General features: G+C 41.1%; 1 protein-coding gene across 16 annotated transcripts in view; it reads right to left on the bottom strand.

Moving 5' to 3' along the window:
• FAT3 (FAT atypical cadherin 3) overlaps positions 1–18,784 on the bottom strand; it is a 761,607-nt gene that overhangs the window by 416,007 nt on the left and 326,816 nt on the right. For all 16 annotated transcript variants that reach the window (XM_043451894.1, XM_043451899.1, XM_043451900.1 and 13 more), the window contains one exon: positions 13,490–13,804. In XM_043451894.1, the coding sequence (XP_043307829.1) occupies positions 13,490–13,804 (315 nt within the window). The remainder of the gene's footprint in view (positions 1–13,489; positions 13,805–18,784) is intronic.

Genomic DNA, 18,784 nt, shown 5'->3' with positions numbered 1-18,784 from the left:
TGCACTATGAGATCCTAAAGAAGAGGGCTCTTGTTTTATCATCCTTGGACACTGGTATACAGCAAACACTCATAAAAAATGAAACATTTAGTATATATCTAGTTCCCTCAAGGCTTCTATTTACACTGATTCTTGTCAGTTTTCAAGAAAGTATTCTTTATAAGCATATCTTGATGAAAGGCAAAATGCTGAATGCATTTAATAATGACTGCATGCATGCATGATCAGTCACTCAGTCGTGTCTTACTCTTTGTGACCCAATGGACTGTATGTAGCCCACCAGCTTCTCTGCCTATGGGATTTTTCAGGCAAGAATACTGGAGTAGGTTGCCATCTTCCTTCTCCAGGGGATCTTCCTGACCCAGGGATCGAATCCACATCTCCAGCATTTGCAGGTGGGATTCTTTACCAGTAGCACCACCTGGGAAGCCCCTTAATAATGACTACGGCAGTTCATACTACATTTCTTGAGCATTTTATTTGTACAAGGCTAAGCTAAGGCTTTATAAAGCACATAAATCTGTTAAATCTTAGCAACAATTCAGTATCCCCATTTTCCTGATTAACAACCTGGTTAAACTTGTCTATTGCCATAAGTTTAGCATGTGAACAAGATGGGGTGCCAATCCAGGAAGAATCCTTGCTTCTCACGGGTGTACTGGGCGAATTTCACAGGGTGAAACTATGAGAAAACAGGTGGTCATCATGCACATCTTGTTCAAAACATTAAGAATTAACAGGGTTGTCTAAAACAGGACAATGTGCTTTTAACCAAATTGTTGGCAAATTTTCCTACAGATAAAATTTAAGCCAGCTAATATCCCTCTGAGAACTATTAATAAAGAGAGACGGGGCTTAATTCAAGCACATGCTGGAGACCACAAATATTTTAGGTCATCACTCACAGAATTCCACAAATAAAAGATGCAAAGTGGGGGTTGACCTTCAAGCTAATGCAGATGAACAATCCCAGCAATAATGAGACTTAAAAAGACAAACACCTTTCACTGGTTTCGCCCCAAATTACCAAACCTAAAGGCTTCTTCCAGTCTTTAACCTTTGGGCACTGTTGGCACTGGAGAACGTTTCTTCTGTCCTGAGCCCCTCTCCTGACCTGGTTTCCACAGCAATAGTCTATTATGGTCCTTCATTTACAAAAGAGACGCTTCAAACTCTGATGGGAAAAGTATGTATTGTTACTGTGTGGGGTACATTAGAGAATCTAAGGGCAAAGAGTACAGCTGCGTGTCACTAACCTCTGGACCAACCCGTGGAAAGCCTTCAGGACGAAGCCTGTCAGAGCCTGTCTGTCTGTCCCTCGGCTGCCTCGTGCTCACAGCCTCTGTCTCAGTCCATCAGGATAGCTCTAACAAAATATCATCAGCTTGGTGCTTCATAAACAACAGAGATTTGTTTCTCACAATCAGGATGCTGGAAGTCCAATATCCAGATGCAGCAGACTCAGTGTCTGGTGAAGTCCCACTTCCTGGTTGGCAGAGTGTGTCTTCTAGATGCATCCTCATTTTGCAGAAGGGGAGAGGGATCTTCCTGAGATTTCTCTTATAAGGGCACAAATCCTCTTCAAAAGGGCCCCACCATCATGAAAGAATTATTTCCCAAAGGCCCCACCTTCAAATACTACCATGTCAGGGATTAAGTTTCAATATATTCTAGGTGGACACAAACATTCATCCATAGTTGTCAGGTTTAAAACTCCTCAATTCTACCACACCCAGAGATTACCTGTGAATCCCAATAATAAATTCGGGAAGACAGAATGTTGATCCCAGGGTCAAGGAGGGACGGACTGGTGGTCAGTACTCAGAGAAAAGGGATGATGTTCTGGGCAAGGCATATACCTCCAAAGCATTTATAACAAGCAATCTTCTCTGTGGGGCTTCCCAGGTGACTCAGTGGTAAAGACGCCACCTGCCAATGCAGGAGATGCGGGTTTGATCCCTGGGTCAGGAAGATCCCCTGGAGGAGGAAATGGCAACCTACTTCAGTACTCTTGCCTGGAACATCCATGGACAAAGGAGCCTGGTAGGTTACGAAATGGAACTTTGCAACCCCAAGTCCCTGGGGCTGCAAAACAGTCAGACACACGTATCTTCTCTGTGAGATTTCAAGTCTGATGCTGCTTTGCACCACGTCACAAAGACGGTTTTCAATGCTCATGTTCACCAAGTTCTGGTTAGCTGTATTTCTTTGCTTTCTCTCCTGTCAGTTTCCTTATTTCCCTCCCTTCAATATCACTGTTTTAGAGACTCAAAGACTAATCATACAATGTGGAAGTCAAATTAGCTAGAATAAACTCCATGCATGTGAAGACATCATTTTACATTTATTGACAATTTATTATGTGTTAAATTCTTACTAAAGTACTCTGTATATGTTAACTCATCTATTCTTGGTGGCAAGCTAATTCATTATTTAATGTACATACTCTCATTTTTGCAGTGAAGTAAACTGAAGCTCAGCAAGGTTAAGTAATGTGCCCAACCTCACACAGCTAAGAAAGTGGTAGAGCTAGGATTTAAATGCACACATATCTGATTCTAGTGTCCAAGCTCTCTCCTCCCATGATTAGAAGCCTGATCATGATAATAAATGGCAAAGAGCTAAACAGACACTTGTCTTTGTGCTATTAAGTCATGAAACTACTATCAATAACTCACCACAGGTTGGTTTTGTCATTTTATTGTTAGATTTCTATACACTTTCCTAGAATAATCTACCTCAATGTGAATAAAATTTATGGGTTTTCAAAACATTTGAACATTTTTATAAGAATGTTGAGAAGCTAGGAACAAAGTCATTTAAAAATGACAGCAAATGCCAAGACCAGAATGTAAAGTGGCAACCATACTGAAACTGGACTTTGGGTTTTCAAGGTCAGTGGTGAAACTATACCTCATCCTGTAGCTACTTATCAGGTAGAAATTTCCAGTGCTTTGAAAGGAAAGTGCTTCCAGAGAATTTACTTTAAAGGACTCAAAAGGGGATCAGATAAATGAGACTCTGAAGAGATTCTGATTTATGAAGCACACCAGTGATGCTCAATAGTAACTTCCATGCGGCCTTGTGACTTACATAAAAATTCTCCCACAGTCGGTCCCCTGGGCATGAGAGCATGGATGCTCTTTCAGGATTCCTGAAATGATTATAACAACTTAAGGCCACACAAATCTCTCATCAAATCCCTTATACCTGTTAGAACTCCCCCAAATCATTAAACTTAACCAATTCACAAGTACCACACAACAAACAACAGAAATGAGAGATCTAACTAAAGCCTGGATTAACAATCTCAAAAACTGCTAAAGTCTTAGGTTCCACAGATAAGCAGTATCACATGGTGCCTGTCTTCCTCTGTCTGATCTGCTTCCCTTTCTGTGACAATGTCTAGGTCCACCCATGTATGGTTTATATGTAGCATCAAAAACAAAATGCAAATGAGCTTACATGCAAAATAGAAATAGACACACAGACATAGAAAACAAACTTATGGTTACCAGACGGGAAAGCAGGGGGAAAGGGATAAATTAGGAGTTTGCCATTAACACATACACACTAACATACACAAAATAGACAAACAACAAGGACCTACTGTATAGCACAGGGAACTATACTCAGAAATTTTGAATAACTGATAAGGGGAAAGAATCTCAAATGTGTATCTGTGTGTGTGTGTGTGTATTTCACAGGTGGTGCTAGTGATAAATGAACCCACCTGCTGATGTAGGTAGACAGAAGAGATGAGGGTTCGACCTCTGGGTCAGAAAGATCTCCTGGAGGAGGGCACAGAAACCCACTCCAGTATTCTTGCCTGGAGAATCCCATGGACAGAGGAGACTGGTGAGCTACAATCCATAGGGTCACACAGAGTCGGACACGACTGAAGTGACTTAACTTAAGCACATACACACACACACACATATATATAACTGAGTCACTTTGCTGTATGCCTGAAACTCACCCAAAGTTGTAAGTCAACTACACTTCAATAGGAAAAAAAAACCAAAACTGAACAAAGGCTGAAAAAAAAAGCCCTGCTAACTTTTAACATTTGGTGTAATAAGAAAAGCATGGTATTAGGAGTCCTTGGTTATGCCAGCTACCTCCACCCCCTTAGGAGAACTCAGCCTTCCCACCTGTGCCCTTTGACGGTCTCCTGTAGAGTCTCTGAGAGCTGCCATAACCAAGGACTGCAAGCTGGCTGGCTGAGCACAACACACATGTATTATCATCCTGAAGGTCACAGGGTAAAAGCCGGGGTGTCAGCAGAGTGGTGCTTCCTCTGAAAGCTCTAGGGGAGGATCGGCCCTGCTTCTCCCGACTTCTGGAGGATGCTGAGGACCCTGGCACTCAGTGGCCTGTGGTAGCACGTCTTCAACCTCCGCCTCTGTCTGCAGCCCCAAGGCCGTCTTTTCTCTGGGTCAGGTCTCTGTGTCCAAACGCCCCTCTTCTAATAGGGCAGCAGTCACTGAATCAGGGTCCACCCTCATGCAACAGCGGCTACCAGGCGCGCTGTGTGTGTATGTCAGTCACTCAGCCGTGTCCGGCTCTTTGCAAACCCATGGACTGTAGCCCGCCAGGCTCCTCTGTCCATGGGATTCTCCAGGCAAGAATACTGGAGTGGGTTGCCATTGCCTTCTCCAGGGATCTTCCTGACCCAGGGATTGAGCCCAGGCTTCCTGCGTTGCAGGCAGACGCTTTACAGTCTGAGCCAGCAGGGGAACGCAGGTGGCGATAGTGATAAAGAGTCTGCCTGCCGGTGCAGTAGACTCAGCAGATGTAGGTCCTTTCCCTGGGTCAGGAAGATTCCTTGGAGAAGGAAATGACAACCCACTCCAGTATTCTTGCCTGGGAAATCCCGTGAACAGAGTCGCCTGGTGGGCTACAGTCCATGGAACCAGAAAGTCAGACATAACTGAGCACCTGAGCACACACACATACACACACTAATGGATCTCACTCTAACTAGATCACATCTACAAAGGGCTATTTCCAAATAAGGTCACATTCATGGGTGGAGGGGGATTAAGACGTCACTATGTCTTTTGGGGGACACAATTCAACCCGTAAATACATACAAAACAAAGTGTGTGTACAATCATCTGAAAGAATTCACTGAGCACCAGAGTCCTCAGATCCTTAACACATTCCCTGAGTTGCTCACATTTTCACATCCTGTGGCATTTGTCTATAGCACTGGGGACCATTAATCAGAGCAACCCTAGCTCTGCCCGACCAGTTGGGTGACCTTGGGCAGGTCACCAAGGTGCCCACAAGTCCATTTTCTTCCCAGGAGTGTGTGTGTGGGTGCTCAGTCGTGTCTGACTCTGCAACCTCGTGGACTGTAGCCTGCCAAGCTCCTCTGTCCATGGGATTTCCCAGGCAAGAATACTGGAGTGGGTTGCCCTTTCCCTCTTCAGGGGGTCTTCCTGACCCAGGGATGGAATCCAGGGCTCCTGTGGCTCCTGAATTGCAGGCAGATTCTTTTACAACTGAGCCCCCAGGGAAGCCCTCTCAGGACCGTGATGAGAGATGAACTAGCTAATCTGTGAAAACCCGGGCACGGCTGGGCACAGAGCAGATCCGCACTCGGCTTCCCTGGTTAAGGTTCCTCTTCTTGCTGTCGCCCCCGGGAGGAAGGAAGCACATGCCGGGGAATACGCAAGAGTCGCCCTAACATGTCCGGAAAGAATGAAGAGAAGTGGGCAGTGATTTCAATTAAAATTCACTGTTTCTCTCAGAACAGAAGAAAGTAATAAACCAATGCAGTAAATTACTGCTGTGGAGATAATGCCCAGATAAAAGATATAAAAGGGAAATTTATGACTTTAATCAATCTTTTTTGCATATATATATATATATAATTAATATATATGCAATTATATCTATATATTGATATATGCACACATGCACTTTTTGAAAATGTTAACAACACCATCACACTTCCCTAATTAGTCACTCATCTGGCACAGGGTTTTTTTGTTAAAGGCATATGAAACAGAGTCTTAGAAAATATGCCACATAAGTTCAATGGTTTTCAATGAGTTCAAAATATTCCACATTAGTTTTCACCCCAGGGGATGTTTGACAATGTCTGGAGGTACCTTGGCTGTCACAGCTCAGGGAAGGGGTGAAAGAGGCCAGAAATGTCACTAAACATCTTATAATGCATAGCACAGGCCCCCACAACAAAGACTTACCCAGTCCCAAATGTCGTAAGGATCGAAGCTGAGTAACCCTGAAATCAATCGGTACTTACATTCACAGTCAGCATTCTAACAAATCAGGCCACAGGAAGGCACAGTCAGAGTCCACACTAGGAGAAAACACATCCCCCCTTGTGACGTACCCGCCCCCTCCTCACCCAGCCCTCTGCACCCTCAGAACTGCCCCGAACCCCCAGTCCACACTTGTGAGTTGATCTCATGGGGAAACGCAGTCCCCCCAGAGACATAATGACAGTGCAGAAAAGTTCCCTTCGTCCTTGTTCACGTGAAGCACATTCACAGGGATGCAAAGGTCACCGCTGAATTTAAATAACCTCCTGTGATAAATCTGCATGAGGCCGATTTGTTCTACTGGACTTGTTGGATTAAATGAACACAATTTAATGTTCTATAGGACAAGGCCTCCTTTCATGGCTGAAAGAAGGGGCGAGGGTGATTTACAGTTTCATACATACTCATTCGCCGCATTATCTGCTTTGTGCCCGGACTTATGAATATCAGCTCATCACCCAGCGGTCAATTCTTCCCATTCAGGAGAATTTAGCTTTCCACCAGGAAGGCATAAGGAACAAGAGACTGTAATAAGAGATTTCTGCAATGTTCACTTGAAAGAAAAAGCATCAATATTTGTCCTCTTGTTCCTCAATTTGTGTGTTTTTTCTTTTTTTAATCTCTGATGTTATAAAGCAAGGTCCCCTTCTGTTTTCCAGGAAGAAGCCTTTTCCTAAGCAGATTATCACCCAAGAGAGCTGGGCATCAAAAGAAGGCTTAGCTTACCTAAAATGTTAGATTATCTTTTGAGCACCGCGGTCTTCTGAGTCATCATTCTTTTTATGATGATAAACTAATACTGAAGATTTGTTGATTCATTAAAGTAGTTCTGAATTCCATTTGGCAATGGTTTCTGCTTAATTCTATATATTTGGAAATAATAAGTGTATCCAAATATTGATATAGCCCAGATTTTTATTAACCACAAGTCTTAGGAATCACAATGTTTTTGCTCATGGACCATTAAAGAGACAGGATTTTCATTTTTCCCTACTTCATAAAACAGAGAGTATCTGACGGATATGAGAGTTGATTGTAAGGGTAGGTAGAGAGAACACTCTGAATTCATGGTCAAGTCTCAGAATCCCAGCTCTGGAAGGCAAGAATGTATGCACAAAGGATAAAGGTGGCTACCTTTATCAGTACCTTTAAAGTTGGTACTGTCTCAGGTACATCCCTCAGCCCTGTGTTACCTCCCTCTTTGGTTTCTCTTTGGATACTGAATCCTGAAGCTTGGGAACCAAGCTTTCAGGTAAGCAAGGTCAGCATCACATAGGACTTGCTTAGAAATGCAAATTATTGAGCTCCACCCTAGGAATCTGTAGTCTAACAAACTTACCAAGCAATTATCATCATGCTGATGTATGGTCTAGAGTTTCCTCTCTCAGTTACCCCTCTGGGTAACATGTTCCAGATCTGTCTTAAACCACATACCAGAAGGCACACTGGCGCTTTTTATTTATGTATGTGTTTTGGCCACGCTGCAGGACACATGGGATCTTAGCTACCCCACCTGGGATCGAACTCACGTCCCCTGCAGTGGAAGCAGGAAGCGTAGTGTCTTAACAAATGAACCACAGGAAAGTCCCAAGGTGATCAGAGTTAGTTTAGAAACTAATGACATCCAATGTTTTAATAATTTATCCCTCCCATTTGTATAGGGAAACTGTCTAAGCCCAAGGGAATCAATAGGTAAGGTTAGGCTTTGATATATTCCTACGGCAGACATGCTTTTGAAGAGAATCTCTTTCTCTCAACTTCCCTGAGAAGAGATGACAGCAAATCTTCCTACACACCAGGGTTCTTTGGTCAGGTCAATGCCGAGAGGCTCACACAAAGCAAAAGAAAGCTGAGCCTCCACCTCCTCTCAAAGGTAGGTGGAGATGCCACCAGCCAGAACATGGGCCAAAGGGAGACATCACAACTGCAGGAAGGAGTTTAGAAAGTCTATGCCCTGGATAGTCACCATCAAAAGGTCTGGATTAAGTAAGGCTGACTGCCAGAGATGCAGGGTGTCAACAGAGAATAAGTTAACCCTGGTTGGATGTTTAACAGAGGCAAAGCAAAGAATAAAGGGGTTTCTCTTAGGCATGCTTTTTCCTCTCTAAAAAATTATTTTATGAGGCTTCTCAGAGGGTAGACATAAAACCCAAGGCTTTAAATAATCTAAATATTTTCAAACAAAAATAAAAAAGATGTGCATAGTTGCTACTTCTAATATCTTCCAACATTCCAGACATTTATAAGTCTTTTAAAATTCCTTCTCTAATGATATAAAGCCTGTCCAACTAGCTCAAGTAGCAACGGATGGGCTTTCAAGGTCAGCTTAACATGTCCACAGTCCCTGAGTAATTTTCTCATTTCTCTCACTGCACGCTGATCCATTCCTCAGGCCTCCCACTTCAGGGGTCTTCAAGTCCTCACACCATCCTCTCCCGTTCCAGCCAGCACTGACCTCTGCCCCACCCTGACGTAGTACTCTCTTCACAGTTTATATTCCACAGAGTCTGGCCATTTTTTTTTTTTTAAATAATCTGCCTTACATTCTTGCTAAAATGCATTGTATGCATGATGGACCTATTTTTCCCAAGAGAATAAATTCTCTAAATGCAGTAATGTCTTACACTTCTGTTCTATCATCCATCCCACCAATGCCTGAGGTCTAGAAGAGCAGCGGCACACAGCAGTCCACTTAACACTTTATAAAACCCGATGGAAGGTTCCAGTGCTACACTGACTAGGAAGGGAAGACACCACTTCCCGTATGTCTCTTTTGCAGCAACATGCACGGACCCAGAGCTTATCACACCTAGTGAAGCAAATCAGAGAACACGCATCAGATCACATCAGATCACTTACAGGTGGAATCCAAAAAATGGATACAAATGAATTCATTTACAAAACAGACACAGACTCACAGACACAGAAAGCAAAATGATGGTTATCAAAGAGGAAAAGGGGGGATAAATGAGGAGTTTGGGGTTAACAGATACATGCTACTATATACAAAATCGATAAACAACAAGGACCTACTGTATAGCATAGGGAACCATATTCAGCGAGCTGCCAGGGAAGCCCATCAATATCTTATAATAACTTATCATGGAAAAGAATCAGAAAAGGAATATATATGTGTGTATATATATGTATGTATCTATATGTATTTATATGCATCTATATGTATATATGTGTGTGTATTTATATGTATGTATCTATATGTATTTATATACATCTACATATATATGTGTGTGTGTGTATATATATGTATGCATCTACATGTATGTATATACATCTACATGTATATATGTGTGTGTATATATATGTATGTATCTATATGTATTTATATGCATCTACATGTATATATGTGTGTGTATATATGTATGTATCTATATGTATTTATATGCATCTGCATGTATATATATGTGTGTGTGTATATATATGTATGTGTCTATATGTATTTATATGCATCTACATGTATATATATGTGTGTGTGTATATATACACATAATATAAAGACAGTGGGGCTGGGGAGCAGTATGCTTGCAGCTTACACAAACAACTCTAGTGAGGAATACAGGATGACTAATAATAATAACAACATTTATTGAGCGCTTTACTAAATGCCAGCATGCTGGCACTGTGCTAAATGGCCTCCATCCTGTAGACAAGACTACAGTAAACACTCTGAAATCCTAGAGGAACTTCCCACACCTGTTCCCTGAATCAGCCTGGACCACCACTCAGCGGCCAGCTTGGATTTCACTACAAATGCTGGAAGAAAGCATTTGAGTTCCTGCTCACCCAGAAAGACAGGTGAGCGCGAGCCTGCTGGGTGTCTCCGGCTCAGAACACGTGGGCAGGGCTCCAGTTACTGACGAGCTATGGCAGGAGCCTGCTTGGAAGCTGCCTTTGATTGAAATCAACTGCTCAGCCTGGAATCAATCAAGGGTTCTCTGCACAAACCAGAAAGGACCTAGGAGCATTACAGCTTTTGTTTTCCTTCTTAAGCCACAGGAATTATTGGAGAAAGTCCACAGACTACTGACTTTAAGTGATTTTAGGTCTGGTAGGAAAAACAAAACAAAACAGTTCCTTAGGTAGAGAACAGTGTGTTCATCAGAGAAATCTTTCTCTCTTCCTTCTCGAGGTCAGGACATCTGTTATCTGCTGCAAGCTGTGGACCCTAAGCATTGACATTATTTGAGTTTGCATTAATCATTTTAATCCTTATTTATTATGGAGCTCATTGCCAAAGCAAAACGAAACTCTAAATTTCAGCTCTACCACAGAGGAATGAAAGGTCAGTTTACCAGAGTCCATATCTAGTTGAAAAAATCTAAACCATAAATCTTACCTAAATATACCAGTTAGGTACATCTCCCCTGCATTCCTGAAAAAATGTTACATTAATGTAACCATTGCAGACAAAGGACTTTAGAGAAACAAGAAGTATGCCCGAAACTAAAGCGTCTCATTGGAGGGTTTGTTGAATTGGATGGAAATTTCTTCATGGAGAGCATTATTAGAGCAACACATTTAACAAGAGTTACACCAGGCTCCTTGGTTCCCTGAACCTCAACAGAAATAGGAACAGTAATAACATGATTCTTTTGGAGATTTGTAGCTCACCAATGGCCTTCAAACACCTCATGACATTGAAACTTCATGAGCAATTCATGTGAAGAAAGCAAGGCATTTTCCTTCTCTAGGTAAGAACTAGAGGCCCTAGGAGATTAAATGGTGTGGCTGTAATCAGTTACAGCAGTCAGGATGGGGTATCAACCCTCTCTGCACAGTTTCAATGTGCCAGCCACTGTGGCAATCACTTCACACGAGAACCTCTCTAACCCTTGCAACAATCCTTTCTCACTAAAAAATGAACTTCAGAGAGGTTCAATAACTTGCCCAAGCTCATAAAGCACAGAGAGTCTGATTTAGTCTATGTTTTTCTCTGCAGTTGATGGTGCTTCCCAGTTAGATGTACAGAGCAAGGTTCTGAAAACCAGGACTTCGAACCCCAAATGTTACCTCCTCCATGAAGTACTCCCTGACCACCACCCTCACCTGCCCCATCCTCTCACTTTACTTTCACTCCACCGTGAATGTTTGTCATGTTATTAACTTCATTTACCTTTAGGTCCCTGATAAGCTTGGGCCATCTCCTAAGTTTATAACTCTATATATTAGATCTTATTTGTAAACCAGAAGGCACAGTACATGCTTGGTGAATGACTAAATGGAGAAACAAAATCCAATGTTTTCTTATCATGTGTCTGAGAATTACAAAGTGTGCCATGCATTCCTTTTAGACTATTAGAAAAGTTGGTCTAAAATGTCCTTCCTGGCACAAATCCTTTTTAAAAATCTACAACAAGGATAGGGAAATTATAACTATGACGAAGGTTGCAATCATGTAATGCAGTCCAAATTTTGATAATACAGGACTTTCTGAAACTTTATGCATAGACTGTTCAAAGCTTTATAAAAGACATCTTCAGTTATAGGAGTCTACATGTTCTTCTCTGCAAATAATGTTCATTCTATGGTCTTCACCTCCAACCCAAATTCTTCCCTGTGACGTTTATTCTTCCCTTAATTTCAGCCCACGAGTGCAGGAAGAGACCAGTTGACACTGGCCTTGTGCAGTGTCTTCTGTAAAAGAGGGCACTGGGTTTACCCTCACTGACTCAAATGCCAATGGAATCAAGAGAGAAAACTCAGAATCTAGCTGGGGTGTTTCAGATTCCACAGAGGCTGTGAAATGTGAAGACGGCCATGTCCTCAACTTCTTTTCTGTGATGTTTTTGTCTTTGTCCTTTCTTCTTCTTAATTTGCTGAAGTATTTGAGCTCATTTCTCTTCCACAGTATTGCAGAGTCCTTGGCTACAGTGAGAAGTGAATCAGGAGGGCGGAGTCCTCACATGCATGGGTCTAAGGGTGTGCTGAAGGGATGGGCGTGACTCCAGCTCTCTGGGCCCTCCCTCACGTTCAGGGAGGCCTCAATCAGACACTGATGGCTGATGACTACTCTGTCTTCTAAGGAAATCAGGGTTGGATCCGGATTCAAAGCTATTCAAATGCTGAATTCTGCTTAACAAAATGACTAACCTATGCATATTATAGTTAGAAAAAAAATCAATAGTTAAAAAAAAAAAAAACCCTTGGCATTCTCTTTAAATTATGCTAATGGGAATCTGGCACTTATAAAATGCTTGGGGTCAGCTGTATGTTTCTACTTGAACAAACACAGGCAGGAAAAATAACTATCAACTTCATCAAGACTTTGTCAGGAAAGCAGAACACCTCCCCACCAACACATTTCCATCACCCAGCCTAACTTTTGACCAACATCAACTTGCCCAGAGGGAAACAGCAATAATATCTTTACATTCTAAATTTCAATTAATTAAAATTGTATCCATCTCAGCTCTCACTGAGTATTTCAATTGCTTGTACATATCAAAAAGAGGCAAATCACAAGAAAGTAACAAACTTCTGAGATTTACTCCACAAAGCATTTTTTCTAGTGCTATATACTTGCTTCAGAATGCATTCAACCAACTCCACGCCTGCCCTTTCTGATCTGTAGCCAGCAAGTATAGTCTTCAGCAATCTCTAGAAACTTTTTAAGCAAAAACCCAGAAAATTAAAAATATGTGTTTTATGTAAAGGTTTAGATACTGGAAGTTCTTCTAAACATAACACTTCATTGATGGGTAGTACAGAAATCACAACAATCTGGGGCTTAAAGTTAAGGCTTTAAGGAGATTATTTATAATGAGCTGGATTAAGGCCAAGCAAGGGAGGAGTTTAGAAGAAGAGGCATCACAAAACCAGATAGCCACAGAACTCAGCATAGCCTAGGTTATGTTCTCCTAAGAAAGAGAGAGCAAGCAGCCAGCTCTCTGAATGGTCTGGGAGCCATTTTTTATAATTATGACTAAAGCAAACCTAAGGCTTCCTGAGAAAGCCTCTTAATTTCTGTTAGATCACTTCACTTCCATTCAGCTGAGGTTAAAACATACCAAAATAGACTGGTAGAACATTCACCTTTTCAGAAACTGTTTCCAGAAAGAAGGATGCTCTTCTCCACACAATGAAATAAAGAAAAGGACACAGCAAGTACCAGAGTTGTGAATTTAAAAGGTGGACTAACAACTGAAAAAAAAAAAGTCACACAAGCATTCCCTTACCTGTTTTGATGTTGATGGCAAAAAAGTTCTGAGGATTCCCGCTTGTAATCCTGTAGGTCAGTTTTTCATTGGAACTAGAGTCAGGGTCCTCAGCCTGGATCTGAATGACAGATACATCCTTTGGAGAGTTTTCCATGACAACAGGATAATAAATAGGTTCCGAGGTCAGCGGGGCGTTGTCATTCACGTCTTCAATTTCAATGTAGACCTCAATAGTGGAATAGAGTGGAACAACACCCCTATCTGTGGCGTACACAGTCAGCCAGTAAGACCCCGTTGTCTCTCGATCGAGAATGTCTGCAGTAGAGACGACTCCTGCGAGAAAGAAGGGAAAGAGTGACTGAGACAGCAGACCAGGAGGAGACTAAGCCAATCATCTCCAATAGAGAAGGGCTGAGCTAAGGAATAAAGGCAAATGAAAAAAAATACAAACTCAAGATGCTTCTCTTTACATCAGAACATTATTTTCTGCAAAACTATACTAACTAGTTCGTCCACCATTTGAGACGTATAATCACATTCACAAATATTTTATTTGAATTTCCGGTATGGACAAAACATATACACACACGAGACAACTGGGAAAATGGGAAGAGAGTGGGCCAGAGGTCAAAACACTTCACATGATGCATGGGAAATCAGTGCACAATCACACCAATATTTCCACTTAACCTGAGGTTGCATTGATTTCTTATGCAACCAAAAGCTTTCCCAGGACACAATATTTTATCTGTTCATTCACAAAAGTGAAAAAGACCTTTCAAGTGTTCTTTAGTCTATTGGGATGGAAAATGCTTTGCATGCAAAAATATAAGCCTCCTTGATGCAGTTTCCCTACAAATCAAATGTCACAGTTATTCCGAAAGAATCAGAGAAGACACTGTAATCCATACCAACATACTTTCTGCATGAGCTCCAGGTCCCTCAAGAACTCTACAGAGGGCCCCAAATAAACTCTGAGCCACTTCGAGGGATATTTGAGGACAAGCATTTTAAATTAGGAGCAGAAAAATGCCCAGCCTGCTCCTTCCCACCTTTCTCATTTCAGGGTTGAAACAAGCGCCAAACAGGAAATCAAACATATGCCAGAAAAGTCAAAGGAAAACACAGTGTTCCTGAATATCATTACAACCCTCACCCAAAACACCAAAGCTGCAGAAACTTACTACAAGAACTCTTAAGTACTTACCACTGTAATGGGAAAACCCTGGGGCTCAGCTTATAAAATCTTTAGAAGTAATTAGGATACTCATGAAAAGCATGGAATTCCTGTAAACTGTTATACTGTAAAAAACATCCATGGATGGGGTGAAGAAGCAGTTCTCCAACTCTGGCCTGAATCCTCTATCCTTGGTTCTCCTGTCAGGGTTTTGACCACATTAGGCACATAATCTGCCCTACAGATTTTGACTAAGCAAACTGCCAAGCGTATTACCTGGGAGGGAGGAGAGCATCTGTCCAGAAGCAGTTAGGCCAAAAGAGAGTTGCCTAAAATTCAGAACAGCTAAGTGATTCAAAGGGAGATCGTACAACTGATGTTGAAGTTTTAGCTCTAAAGTTATCCACCAAAGAACCCTGCAAACTTTATAATTCTCTCATAAATGAGGGCATTAAGTCTCAAATGTGAGTACGTAACGTGTTCCAGGTTGCATGGCTAATTGGAGAACCCAGGTCTGCCTGCCTTGAATGTTCCACTTTGAAATCCAGACTCCACTACTTGCCACCTCTTTAACCCTGAACAATGTGTTTAAACCCAGCAAGCCTAGTTTTAGCACCCATATTTCAATGCCATGGTGATCATGTAATTAAACGCATGTCGAGTGTTTGGCACAAAGTTTGCAACATATTATAGTGTTAATAGATGCTGAGTATGTGTAAAACCAAGATGAATCAAAATAAATACCCCAAAGCCTTGCAAATAGTAACCACACCCCAAAGTAAGGGCGAGGAGAGGAGAGAGTTTGGGATGGGAAGTCTTGTTAGATATTATTTTCTTTTCCAGTCATGTGGCATATTGTTGCTTGGTCTTTGTGACTGCCCACGATACCTTTTCATGAAAATATCTGGCCGGTTTGGGAAACAGCAAAGTTAGTCCATTAAGAAGAAAACTTAATTCAACAAGGAACAAAATCAAAGAAGTGAGGTCAGCTTTGTCTGTACCTTGCCTGATCACCCACCATGCATGCACTCACATGCACAGACAGCAAGCATGCATCTGCATACACACACACACACACACACACACACACACACACACACACAGATCTGTAGTCACAGAATTGCTCTGTGGTGCCTGGAAATCACTTAAATCTCTTTTCTTGCACCTGTCCAACTGGGAGATGGTGTATTACTGGCTTTGGACATTTAGGTGATTTTGAAAAGTCCTTGGATGAAAGGCAGCCACTAATGTAAATTAAAATATATGGGTGAAATTTTACTCTATTTTTTAATGAAACATCAGACATGTCCTCTAGAAGTTAGAATTCTCTCATTAATATGAAATAAGTTTATGGCTATTCACTCATTAAGTAGAAGTGCAAATGAGTATCTTGGAACACAGTGTTCAGGCATCAATCCTGATCCAAAAATCCGAGGACAAAAGGAAAAGAATGACTGTGAAATGTGTTGACAATTATTTTAAAATTCATCCAAGGCTCAATATTAACCATATTAAGCAACTAATACCCAGTGAAAGCATTTCCTCACTTTCTTCAATGTTTCACAGTTAATTATGATCCACATGGTCACAATTAAAAAATGGAAATCCACATGAGCTTTTCTATCAAGCAAAAACTCACTTCTGAGGTTTCCAAAGATTGCCAAAATCATATAAGCTCATTGCTTTTTTTTATTACTACCATGCATTCCTTTTTACTTTTTTTCAATTGAGGTATAATTGGCATACAGTAACTGTACACATTCAAAGAAAACAATTTGTAAGTTTTGATACCCTTGAACCATCACCACCATCAAGACAACAAATACAATCATTATTTCCAAAAGTATTCTTCATCCCATTTTTAATCTAATTAAAATGCTCTCAGATTTTGCCTACCCCTCCCTCCCCATGTAACAGATTAGCATCCGGTCCCATCAACTCATGGAAACAGAGGGGAAAAAGTGGAAGCAGTAACAGACTTTATTTTCTTGGGCTCCAAAATCACTATGGACAGTGACCGCAGCCATGAATTTCCTCCTTGAAAGAAAAGCTATGATGAACCTACACAGCATATTACAAAGCAGAGACATCACTTTATTTACAAAGGTCCATATAGTCAAGGCTATGGTTTTTCCAGTAGTCATGTATGGATGTGAGAGCTGGACTATAAAGAAAGCTGAGAGCCAAAGAATTGATGCTTTTGAACTGTGGTGTTGGAGAAGACTCTTGAGAGTCCCTTGGACTGCAAGGAAATCATACCAGTCAATCCTAAAAGAAATCAACCCTGAATATTCATTGGAAGAACTGATGCTGAAGCTGAAGCTCCAATACTTGGGCCACCTGATGAAAGAGCCAACTAATTGGAAAAGACCCTGAAGCTCAGAAAGACTGAAGGCAAACGGAGAAGGAGGTGGCAGAGGATAAGATGGTTAGATAGTGTCACCAACTCAATGGACATTCGTCTGAGCAAACTCCAGGAGATAGTGAAGTGATAGGGGAGCCTGGCGTGCTGCAGTCCATGGGGTTGCAAAGAGTTGGACACAACTGAGTGACTGAACAACAATTAAAAAAAATAAACTGTCTACAGTGAGCTTCTAGAAGCAAGTTTCTGGGGGTGCTGCTCAGTAGAGAGGGCTCAGGTGGAATATCCCAGTTGCAGATACATCCTTCCTCTCACATTTCACCTATCACAGAAATACACAACATAGACTCTATTGAGATGCCCAACTTTATGTTGATATTTATGAAGATGCCCATTAAAAAGTTCTTTAGAAATACAGTTGGGATTTTTTATACTCTTTGAGATATGCTTAGGATTATAAAATTTTCCTCCTTCTATTCCTTCTTACTGTATAATAAAGGCAGACTGGAATTATTTGGGTAACAATATTTAATAGTATAAGCAGGCGCATAAACTGTATTTATTTATTTCTTAGAGCTGTGCACAGTTTGAAATGGAATAAGTTGATCCCAGCATGAAGCATGTGCCAGCTATAGTTGTTCTTTCTTTTTCACAAACAAATTATTAAAAAAAAAAAACTATATACACCTTGTTCTTATCGACTAAGCTCTGAATATTGGAGATGAGAGGAAAAATGGATGGAGCTGTTCGAAGCAGATGACTATCACAGGCTGGGTTACTCAGCTCATCATTTTCCAGCCATATCTCCATATGGAGCAACCAAGGTGTCAAATGATATCTTGTCCCAGAAAAATGACACCCAAACATCTACAACTACTCTAAAAAAAACTGTCAACAAATGGTTTAGGGAATGCTTTGGTGGCCTTGTGCCTACACTACATGATGAAAATCCCTCTGCCAGGAAAAGTATTATAGCTTCTGAGGCAGTTAAAAAAAAGACACACAAAGAAAAACTTTAAATCACCCTGGCGGTATATTCTTTGTAGACACTTCTAATAGAGATTTACCTGTTTCCTTGTGCACATATAATCTTTAATTCTTACTCCCAGGTAGTCAAAATATTAACTCCCAATTCTTACATTTTGTAATAACTTTTTATTCTGAAATAATTATAAAGTAATAGGAAGGTACAAAGAAATGAACTAGAGTTCCTGGGCAACCCTCACCCAGCTTCCCCCAGTGTTAACGTTAAGTGTATTTTTAAATTGCTTATTTCTTCAAGAATCAAACACTTAGTACTTTTATTTCTGAGAGAACATGGAATTCTTTCATGGGCTTCATAATCCCTTTTAGCCAACCTTTGCTTGCCTTTATTTAACAGGATCACACAGATACTATTTTTCTTTCTTTTCCTATTCATCCCTAGACTTGTATAAAGCTCTTATGGTCTTAGGAAGGATCACTGTTCTGAGCCGAGTGTGGTGATAATTAGGGAAAGAATGGGGATTTTATCCTTATAGCTCAACCCAGGTCACTCCACTCACACCCATGGTCATCCCTATAATCATTACCACTCTGAAACAGACTAAAATCAACTGCCATCAGCTAAAATGGGATGAGCCAAGACACACAAAGCAATCGTGGGAGGACAGAATCTTAAAATAGGCATTCAAAATGCTTCAGACACATTTTAGTATATACATATTATACACGCATATACTTTAATACACTTTATATGTCACATATTTGACACATAATATACTTAAACATATGC

This window comes from Cervus canadensis, chromosome 29, assembly GCF_019320065.1.
Source record: "Cervus canadensis isolate Bull #8, Minnesota chromosome 29, ASM1932006v1, whole genome shotgun sequence".
In the NCBI taxonomy this organism is placed as follows: domain Eukaryota; kingdom Metazoa; phylum Chordata; class Mammalia; order Artiodactyla; family Cervidae; genus Cervus; species Cervus canadensis.
The sequence above is the reverse complement of the archived record's forward strand: the minus strand, read 5'-3'. Positions and strand labels throughout refer to the sequence as shown.